This window comes from Cibotium barometz, chromosome 15 (genome assembly GCF_041138505.1).
Source record: "Cibotium barometz isolate CiBa-2024 chromosome 15, ASM4113850v1, whole genome shotgun sequence".
Lineage (NCBI taxonomy): Eukaryota > Viridiplantae > Streptophyta > Polypodiopsida > Cyatheales > Cibotiaceae > Cibotium > Cibotium barometz.
In genome coordinates this window covers 14,183,210-14,195,085 of record NC_141060.1, presented here as the reverse complement: position 1 = coordinate 14,195,085, position 11,876 = coordinate 14,183,210, and the positions used below count along the sequence as shown (strand labels likewise).

The 11,876-nt window shown below is 37.7% G+C and overlaps 1 protein-coding gene across 1 annotated transcript; it reads right to left on the bottom strand.

The window, feature by feature from the left end:
- Nucleotides 1-3,606: 3,606 nt before the first annotated feature.
- LOC147630990 (auxin-responsive protein SAUR71-like) lies at nt 3,607-3,996 on the bottom strand. The gene has a single exon (XM_086809124.1). It carries the CDS (start codon nt 3,994-3,996, stop codon nt 3,607-3,609), a length of 390 nt encoding a protein of 129 aa, XP_086665250.1.
- Nucleotides 3,997-11,876: the final 7,880 nt, after the last annotated feature.

The window sequence follows — 11,876 nt, the reverse complement described above, 5'->3', positions numbered from 1 at the left end:
TTTAAATTTTATTCAAAGGTTTATTCTACATAAATTTTTTTCAAGAAATATTAAATTATTTTTTTTAAAATTAAATAATATAAACTTTAAAAATAATTTTACTGATCTAATCCCAAAATATAATCCTTTAAAATTAGTGATTTTAATTTCTTTTTATTTAATAAGTTATATATATTTTATTATTTAAAATTCTATATTTTATTTCTCTAAATTACTAAATTAACTTTTTCAAAAATATATTTTTGAAAAAAAAGGGAAGGTGGGAAGGAGGTGCCACGTGTCACATGCATGCATGACACGTGGCATTCTCTTAACATGACAGTGGCACTATTATGGTTGATGTGGCAATTCCATGATGTGGCATGCCATGTCACCAAGTGCGAGGTGGCATGCAAAGGTGGCAAGAAGATGTGGCATTAATGATGACTAGGATGATGAGGTGGGGAGTCAACTAGGTTGACCATGTTGACATGGAGGGTGGAGGTGGCAAGCTGCTTATGTGGATCCTCTCGAAGCTCATGTGGACATAAAGTGGCATGCATATATAAGATTTGTGCCTACCCAAGCCTCACACATGGAATGAAACCTAAACTTTGAAGTTTACCAAGCCTAGATTTCCAAACCTAACTAGGATTGGTTTTAGACTTGAAAAGGGGAGAGTGGACACAATATGGGAATTTTCACTTAGGAGGATTGAAAATGGACCTTCCCATACTCAAATTAAGCCAAATTTTTTTAAATAAATTCATGGCAACAAGAGTATTAATCCCTAGAGTTTTTAGATTGAAATATTCAATATTTAATTTTCTAGAATTAAATTACAATTGATTTAATGGGCCTCTAACAGTCATAACAAATTTTCCAAAGTAAATCTACAAAAATCCAACCATTAGATTTGTAATTTTACCTTATACCCACATTATACTAATCTTTCCCAACCTAATCATCACTAGATCCATACAATTTGAGCATTTTAAATGGTAGATGTGGTGGGAGGATAAAATAGTATGTTTTTTGACAATTCTAATACCTTTTAAATAATATAGAAAATAGTAGAACACATCAAAAATTACTCGTTAAATCAAGTTAAGCTCTATGTTATTTGTATTTGTGATATGCAAAGCGGGAATATCATATGAGTAATAATGTAAAAGTTATAGGTAATTTACTCACATTCACTGTACTTGTCTAAACCTACGATAGGGCCTATATACAAACTTGGTTCCCAAAGAAAAGGGGATTTGCAATTATTGGATATTCGATCAAATTATAGTTTTAGGTGCCCAACTTTGCATATGATGTTTCATTAGAAGACCTTGAAGTGAAACTCCTTGGCTAACTAGGAGAGATTGGCTATTCTTCTTGAAAAAATGCCTGTTTTCCAGCTAAAGCCAAGGGCGCCCAGTACATGAAACTAGATAACCTCATCTTGCAACCACCCTTTATAGGACCCAAATCTTTGACCGCTCCTTTTTAACCCAACATTTTTTCCAAACTGGCATCCTCCCATTGGCCCTTTAATAATCCTCTTTTTAATCATGTGTGCTCTTAAAGGCCCCCTAGAATATCATGTGTGCTCTTAAAGGCCCCCTAGAATATCTCAACCTTCCCCTAATGAGAGCATGCATTACAAAGAATATTATCATCTGCTGTTGTTTGCGGAACAGATACTCTCTAGTGTATGGTAGTTAAAAACATACATCATCCGACTGTACATGGTGACCGGCCCAATGGACCACCAACTACTTGTTTTTGCCACAACTTGATGCAGACAAGCTAACAAGGACAATCTCCATACAACATTATATAGCATCTTTGGATGTCTACTTAGCTTTCACCATTGACCCAATAATTCTGAGTGCAATTCTCAATGTGGCAATCCTCAATGCAGCTTGAGATGGATATTCAAATTCGATAATCCTTAGTGCAGCTTAAGATGGATATTCAGATTTGATGATAATTTGTTAATCCTTAATCTACTCTTTCACAAGCCCCGTTCATATTTGGAGGCCTATTTTGATGGTGGACCGGCCTAATAGGGCCCAAAAAAATTTCTTATTTTTTCTAGAACTTGATGCAGACAGGCTGACAAGGACAATCTCCATACAATAGTAGGTAGTACCTCATGATGTCTATTTAGTTTTGACCATTGATCTAATAATTCTCAGTGCAATCCTCAATGTGACCACTGACAATCCTCAGTACAACTTGAGATGGATATTCGGATCTGATCATTGATAATCCGATAATCCTCAGTTTGTTCTTACATAAGCCTCGTTCGTATTTGGAGGCCTATTTTGATAATCTAAGCTTGTGCTCTTCACTAACATATGCTCTTGAAGTCTACTCAAGCCTCGAAACTACATGATTCTTTCCTCGAACCATAATGTTCCCATATGTTCACTTAATCATCTTGTATGATTTGGAATGGTATGTCAATCGCAACCATTCTAGAGGGAGAACAAGCAAAAGTGTTGGTGGGTTAGCACACACATGCAAAGGTGTGTTACCACACACATAGAGGTGGAACATCATTAGACACATAGACCAAGGGCTAAGGAATGAAATGGACATATAATGAAGGACTCTCATTGCAAAACACACATGACGTAGAGCAACAACATTGTATTAAGTTAAAAAATCTCTCTCCCTCTCGCTCTCTAACATCTCTAGTTTTACAACTCTCTGTTTTAACGTCCATGAGTCATCATACATCTCGCTCCACTTGCATACAAGGAGGCTTCTATAGCCAAACCGGAGACGACTAGTGGTGTCCTTTACCGGCCTACTTTTGATGTGCTATATGTGATTTGTTACATTCCATCATGCACAAACATATTTGTCTACTAAAATGGCCCAACACTTTTTCTAGGACCTCAAAAAATAGCCATTAGGCTAAATATAGTCTCTATTTTTTTCCATGAAATGAGTGATGAAAATTTGGTCAATATAGGAAGGTTAAATAACCAGGTTGTTTGTGAGAGGCAAATGCAAATAACGTAACAAGATCGTAAGGTCGACGGAGCTCCTTTCAAAATATTAACATGTGGGAGAAACAAGGATCTGGAATAGACACAATTGGAAAAATCCTAATAGAATAATTGGAAATCTCCAATAGAGGAGCAAGCCACCTGTGGAGCACCTGTGCTCTTACAGAAAAGTTGTAATACAAGCCACGGGTGTAAATTACACAAGAAAATCTCACATTTACTTGTATTAGCTGGTAGAAAAAGTAAAAACAACAACTTAGAGGCTTCACAAATAACAGCATGGCCCTTGTAGGAGGAGGATGCAAAGATCAGTTTACCTACATGCCTCTAGCATAGTACAATACTATTACAGCACTGTATATGTAAATCCTGGCTAAAACTTTCTCTCTTTCAGAAGGGAATTACAATACTATTAGAGCACTGTATATGTAAATCCTGGCTAAAACTCTCTCCCTGTCTTTGTGTCTCTGTGTGTCTCTCAGAAGGGAAGTACTGCAATACTATCATAGCACTGTATATGTAAATCCTGGCTAAAACTCGCTTCCTCTCTCTCTCTCTCTCTCTCTCTCTCTCTCTCTATATATATATATATATATATATATATATATATATATATCTATGGATGGGGATTTTTTTTCAGGCCAGCAGATCGACATGCTGTGCTCAAAAGCTGCTCGAATGAGCGAGTATCGCAGGACAGTCTTAAAGCCCCCGCGTGCGAGTAGCCGAACTCCCGTGCCGACTCGTGCAGCACGTGCGAGAAGAGAGGGTTATTGAGGAGTGAAGCCTTGATCACGTAGCATGCGCAATCTGCATCCCCGCCCAACACAACAGGCAGAAAACCCTTGGGCACCTGAGTTTTCTGATCAAGCTCCTGAGCATCAAACGATGAACCACCACCCACCTTCTCGTATGAGTGCCCATTTGACCCGGAATTACCTAGCCCCATATAATGCGAGCACAGCAACCGTGCAAGCTTCTGAAGCCTTTTGGGAAGCTTCGGCATCACTGCTGATCCGCGCAAGCGCCGCCCTCAGGAGATGTCGTGAGGATGAAGGTAAGAATTAGACCCACCAACAAACCACTAACACTTCGCGTATTTGGAAAAAAGATACTTAATTTTCAAAGTTTATCGTTGAATTGACGTCGCCCATGTTTGAATAATAATATCTCCATGATCCTACATTTCAACCATTTACGTCTCAAGTTACATAAGAATTGTTTGAATCATCGTCCAAGTTACGATAACATCTGTCGAGTGTCCACTATGAGTCTCCACCGTCAACTTCAAGGCTCCACCTTCAAGATCTATGCCTTGAACTTTTCAAGTGCCACTGTAGCTATACCTATTAGTAAACATTTTTATTCCTAAATTTTGAAACCGACTAGAAAAAAACGTCAAAAGAATATTTCTTTTTAAAGAGCACCAATGAGAATTTCAACCATGGCATGCAAGTTGAGTATTTTTAAGTAGCTTACCCCGGAGATGTTATTCATATTTGGTTCTCTATGGCTTTGCAAAAATGCTTACCTTCTCAAAATTGAGAAATGGCAAAGTTTGAAAAAGCTACCCTTATTCTTGTAGTTTATGATGTTTACAAAAGGATCATTATTGGATTAAGGGCATCTCTACTAAGATTTGTTGCCCCATCGAAGACATTTACATGCTAGTATATGGTCAAGTGGTATGAATACCTTCCGGGGGTGCACTATTAAGAAACCCTATGTATCACACGTGCGTTCAAGGGGTATTAAAAAAAAACCCCTATCTGTGAATTTTTCATGAATAAAATGACCCCTTTTTTTATGGACTTACGGGTTTCTTTCAAGATTGATTAAAAATCCCCTTCTATAAATATATTTCTATAAATTTACCTTCAAATTTTGAATTCAAAAACCCTTTCATTTCAACTCACATTCTATACTTACATATTTTTAGGTGAATCCCTCGTGTGAATGCCTTACCATCATTAAAACCGGAAGTCAATGTAGATTTTAATGCCTTAAAGGACATGTTCATTGTGTTGGCTACTCCTATAGAGAACATGTTAAATCTCACTGAAAACTTTATCATGTCTAATAACTAGAGGGAGAAGTGATAAGAGATTATATCAACCATGTTCAGTATCTCCACACTCAACTTTGATAACAACTTCTTAGGTGTAGACGATGCACGTGAACAACTAAGAAAGAAACTATTAGAAGCATCTTTTGGTAAAAACAAATAAGAAAGTAATTGACCTCCTAGATGGAAATCTACTTGAAGAGCTAGCTGCATCCCTTATGCAATAATGACACAGTAGCAGCAGTGGAGAATTGGGGTTAAAAAAACCTATAAGGATAAATGCACTTATACTTGAGATAAGAGTCTGAGACCAATAATAAGGGTAAATGTACGTATACTTGAGATGTGAGACCAATAATAAGGGTAAATGTACTTAAAATGCAAGGGAGAGGGAGAGCTTAAGTTCATTGCAAGAGAACACACACACATAACTAAAGAGAATGCGGGGGGAGAGAGAGAGCTTGAGTTCCTTGTAAGCAAACACACACACAAGAGAGAGCATGGCACAAGAGAGATATGGATAGTTAAATTTTCTCTTATCTTCTTCTCTTCTCTAAAACCATATACCTAAAATATAGGAGTATATACTATAAGGGAAAGTACTCTCCTACAATAACATACAATGGTCGGTCCATACTGTGAACTCGACTATATGTGCTACCACTATAACTATGCCATAACTCTAGTACTTTAAAGTGGCTCTTACAGAGCCTGTCATCACTCGCGTCATATCAACCATAACCTCACCAACCATGTCAGTGGCATAAGTGCAGAAGCTATCACCCAAGTAGGTCATGAATGTCCGCAACAACACTAGTTGAGCTTGATATCTCAACACTCCCCCTCGAGCTAGCTCAACTCCACACATTGCACTCCAAGTAAGCTTCTAAACCTGTGGAGCTTCTCTATGGCGGCCAATGCCTTCGTGAAGATATCAGGCACCTGATCCTCTGCGCTAGCATATACTAGATCTACATCACTTGCTAGAGCTTTCTCCCTCACACAAAGTGATAATGCACCTCAATATGCTTTATTCTAGCATGGTATATTGGGTTGGTGGCCAACAATATGTTACTCATGTGGTCACAATGAATGACAACTTCCGTATCCACAAGCTCACCCATATCATCAAGTAGCTTCTGAAACCAAGCTACCTCACAAGTTGCCATAGGAGCACCCCTGTACTCTACCTATATACTCGCCAAAGCAATGGTTGGTTGTTTCTTACTACTCCAACTCTCACAAGTTGCCATAGGAGCACCCCTGTACTCTACCTATATACTCGACAAAGCAATGGTTGGTTGTTTCTTATTACTCCAACTCTCACACAACAACACTCCCAAATGAAAACATAAAGCCATTGGTAGACCTCCTATCTGCAATACTACTATCCCAATCGACATCTGGGTACCCATGTAGATCTCTATACTAGCCTCGTAGAAAATCCCATAACCAATTTACGGACTTTATGTAGCTGAGATTCCATCTAGCCATATCCAATTGGCCTGCATAAACTGACTCAAGAGTCCAACAACATAGCTCAATTCTAGCCTAGTAATGGTCATTTAAATCAAGCTACCCACTATGAGCTTGTTAGTGGGTTCCTCCACAACCTCATATGTTTCTATGGAAAACTTTGTGTTCTTCTCCAATGGCGCTGAAATAGGCTTATATCACGTTATACCATGCTTAGACAACATGTCCAAGACATACTGCCACTGTAATAACAAAATGCCATGAGTTGATCTCCCCACATCTATCCCCAAGAAAAACAGCAGCGCTCACCCAAATCTTTCATCTCAAGCTTCTACTTCAAAAGCCTCCTAACATCATGTATGTCTTGAAACATCACTAACATCTATGATATCAATTCATCCACATAAAAGACTAAAAGCATGGTCCCTTTATCTATCTCTTTCATATAAAGTGAAAAATTTACGAGATCCAATGGTAACAAGATGCTCCTTTGTTTGACCATGCTTTTGGTGCCTGTTTCAAGCCATACAAGGATTTGTGTAACCTAACACAAAATCTAGGTATGCATCACGCTTATAACCTTGTGGCTACATCATGTATACTTCTTCTTTCAAATCACCATACAAGAAGGCATTCTTTACATTCATATGATGTAAAGACCAACGTTTTGCTGTAGCTATGGCAATGAAAACTCTCACAATGGCCATTCTTGCAACCGGGTTAAATTTCTCCTCATAGTCAATGCCATAGGTTTGCACATAGCCCTTGGTAACCAATTTTTCTCTGTACATGGTTAGTGAACCATTTGCGTTATGCTTCACCTTATATACCCACCTACATCCAATTACCTTCTTTTCCTTTTGCAAAGGCACTAACTCCCATGTTATATTTGCATCCAATGCTACCATCTCCTCATTTATGGCATCTTCCCATTTCTTATTCCAAGATCTTTCTTAAAACAAGTGGGCTACAACTCTTGTATTGATTTAACCATGTAAGCATAACGATGAGTTTTATATGTATGATATATCAACCTGTCAATAGGGTACCTAACCCTCATAGACCTACATATACTTGAAACACTGCCAGGTGTCCTCAAAATAGCCCTGGTTCTCCATGAAGAGTAACCCCACTGACCGAATACCAACAAATCATCAAGGATTGCTCAGAAGCCACTAGAGTCACTCTCCACATATGAGTGACATGCTAATAGATCAGGCACAAAAGGTTGATCTACCTTTTCCTTCTATTTGTATGATACATGTGTACTTACAGTTGTCCTCAATCTTGTTACATAATGTCCATTCTTTAGCTGAACGGGGATTCCGAGACGTTAGTTTGCCATCCTAGTGAATTGGTATCTCATGGGTATCGTGGGTGACCCCACATTAAATGCTAGTTACCTTGTGGTATTGGTATAGCTTGAGACCATGCTGACGGGTGTATGTTGTTGAGGTGTAACAAGTAGTGCCATGCTTGACCGATTGTATTGTGGTCAAAGTGAAACAAATGGACTATGTTAGATAACTACAAACAGTCGAAGTGTAACAAATGTTTTATGCTAATTGAAGTGTAGAAAGTGGTAACATATGCCATGCTAGATGATGTATATAATGATACTCTCATCATAGTAAAACAAGTGGTAAGTGTATGTTTTGTTTGTTCCCATCAACGTTTTATATTGGGATTAATTATAGAGAAGCCAATTAATTGGAAAAACTAATGTGTTCGCATGTGTGAGATAGGTGAAGTGCAGTGCACATGTCGCACATGGAAGATCTTGTCTATATCATCTTGGATTATTATTATTTTGTATTATGTTTTTGGCCATGTGCCAAATGATTGTATATATTATTTATGCACGCTTGTGCGTGGCATTAATGCTATATTTCTAGTACATATGTTAGAAGAGTTTTAGGTTTTTTACACTTAGTGTGTGAATAAGCTCTCGTGCTTGAGCTATTTTTGTAAAAGTAAAAAAGAAAGCACTATTTTGTACGCAAAACTATTAATAGCTCCTTGGGCTATACATTGAATACAATTCTCAAAATACTCATGTGTAATAGTGGTATCAGAGCTATGGGTACTTACACTTAGAAGAAAAGCAAGAAGCTCACAAAAATCCAAACGATAAAGAAGAGAAACTCTTGGACAAAGCTTAAATGGTTCATGGGAATTTTGTGGACCCTGTGATGATGGAGATTGGAATCCAAGGCAAGCAATTTATGTTATCCTTTCTTGCAAAACCACTTATGTGGAAGAGAAACCACGCCTAGTTTCACAAAAGTGGTTTTGGAAAATTGAAGATAGTTTGCAAATCCTTCTTTAGGGATGTATGGAGAAAGGCTTGAGAATCATTTTCCTACTCCTAATTTTAGGACAGAGGCCAGAGGAGGAATTGTATAATAGAGGGCTCATGATTTTTCTTTCCTTCTTCAAAAGACAGGCTACAATTTCTTTTATGTGGAGAAGGTAATTTTTTACTATTCATAAACTACCAATTGCTTTTAATTAGCAATATGCGGTGAATTAGAACAAGCGCTGGTGGGTTTCTCTTTCTCCTCTCCACCCAATTGGAAATTTCGTGGAAGCACAACATGCAGATTTGTTTTTGTTTTTCTTTCAGTTGAGCATCTCTCTTTTGGCAGAGCTAATAATTATTTATAAGCTTGAAGCTTATAAAGCTTAAGCCATAAAAAGATTTTATGGCCACTGTCCGGACTATGCATCAAAACAACAACGCCGATTATCCTTTAAAAAAATTTGTGGGAAAACAAAACAGAGCAGCTCGACTATCTCCAATTTCCTATGCGCCACGTTGTTTCTTTTACCGACAGTCAGTAGCAATTCAAAAGTTTTTTGATTATTAAGCATTTTTAAAAAAATCTAAGCTTATCGGTTGATAATCTTATAGATTTTGTAAGCTTAAAGATTTCAATCTCTAAAGGGATTTCCAAGAGGCGACAAGTCTTGAAAATTAAGACTAGTTTTGAAAATTAAGACAAGTCTTGAAAATTCACTAGGCCAAACTTTTCGTCGCAAATCACATTCAACAAAGTTGAAGGTTTCCTCTGGGGGGGTGCACTACTAAGAAACCCTATGTATCATGTGCATTCAAGGGCTATTTAAGAAACCCTTTACGTATAAATTTTTCATGAATAAAATGACCCCTTTTTCTTTCTGGACTTACAAGTTTTTTTTTAAATTGATTAAAAAAGCCTTATCTTTAAATGCATTTCTGTAAACTTACCTTAAATCTTTAAATTAAAAAACCCCCTCATTGGAAATCACGTGGTATACGTACATATTTTAAGGTGAACCCCCCAGAAGGTTTCTTACATGATTAATTCCACAAGAAGAGTTTGTGTATATGCCACGTTGGAATAGTCAGGAATTTATTGAAGAGAGATTTTATTTTTTCAACTCCATCGCTATCGAATTCAAATTTGGTGTTTTTATTGGGTAAACCAACACAACAAAGTTCTTCACCAACCAACAGGTATTAGATAGGCTTGTTTATTTTACTATTACTTTATTTCTATAGTATACAATTAATTTTCCTTTATTCTTCTTCAAAATTTTATTCATCAATGGCTACCTCTCCTCTACCCCCAACCATTTAAGAACAAATTCAGTCACTTCAAAATAAAATTCTAGTTGAGAATTGATCTAGAGGAGATGTTATCCTACAAGAAGAGGCATGGACATGCTAGTGATTCATCTTTAGACTCCGATGGTTGAAATTCAAAGAACCATGGAAGCTACTCTTAGAGCTCAAGAATCTAGGAAAGAAAGGAAGATCAGTGTTGTAAAGTTTTACTTTTCAGAATTTTGATGCAACAAAGATGCTTTCATACCATACTTACTTGGCTCAGATAACTTGATGATTATTTTTCGTGGTAGCGGGGAAGAAAGTCTTGCAAAAGACAAAATCAAGTGTGCTACCGACAATGCAACTTTGTGGTGGAGCGTGATTAGAACCAGCAAGCATAAACCAAAATCTTGGAAGAGATTTTGGAAACTCATAAAGAAAGAATTCTTACCCTCACAATACAAAGCTAGGGCTAGACAACGATGGTCTATCTTTAGATAGCTTGAGAAATAGAATATATTTGCTTATGTGGATAGATTTTGGCAGACTTTTCTACAAATATAGGTAGAAAAGTTTGCCAAAATCTGTCCACATAGGTACAAAGCTAGGGCTAGACAATGATGGTCTATCTTTAGATAGCTTGAGAAATAGAATGTATTCGCTTATGTGGATAGATTTTGGCAAACTTTTCTACAAATATAGGTAATTGAGAAACTTCGCACCAAGGATCAAAGAAGGAAGTTTATAGCACGTTTGAAACCCACAATTCGATCAGAAGTGAACATGTTTTGGTTGCACTTTCTTAGCTTGGCTATTTCCTTAGCCTTGAATTATGAAAAGCAAAATGGATTTTCCAAGGAAACAATGACACCTCAAATGTGAGACCCCTGCCCCCTCCGCACACCAGAATCTAGAGAACTAGCAGCAGAAGTAGCAACCTCTCGCGGGGCAGGGTTTTCCACTTGAGGCCTCACCCACGAATGTCCAGACAAGAGACTAATCCAGCGGTTCCTCTGAAATCGAGACCGGAAAAACTTCCCTCGCCCAGAAAGCATAGGCGATTCCATGAGGAAAAATCTTCACGAAACATTTATCTTACGGGTCAAGGCCTTAACTATCCTTTCTATTATGACTGAACCCGTAGGTCACATGGCTAGATCAAGGAAGGGACTTACACTTGGTTCATAGAAATCATCGCTTTTTTTCCCCTTAAGCAAGGCACAGCCGTTGATTCTTTCCCATAGAACAAGAATCTTCCTGGGACTTACTCTAACTAGGGTAACTTGAACGTATCTAAATTTATTGTAGGAATCCACCGATCCAACCTAACCCCAACCGGCCCATGGGTTATAGCCAACCGCCTAACCACTGAATTGGTGAGATCTATTTTTATAAATAATTGGTTGTGTTTTATCCCGAGTACCAAGGAAAAGAGTTCTCAGGCCCCCTAGCCGGCACTCAAGCAAAATACAAAATAGACACACCACTTACACACCCAATATGAAATTACCTTTTTCACAGATTCAATTGTCTTTAAAACAGAATTGGAATGAAACCATAATGTTTCCATCATAATCCTCAAAATTCTACTCCAATGTTTTACAATCAAAATGTCATCCGGACTCTCCTTTTAAGACGAGCTAGTCAACCAACGAGATCCAATTTCAAGTTCTAGTTCACATAGATAATTCCTTGCCAGTCCATCCATATCTTCCTCGACATAGGCATGGGTGTCCTAGCAGTCGGCGAGCCT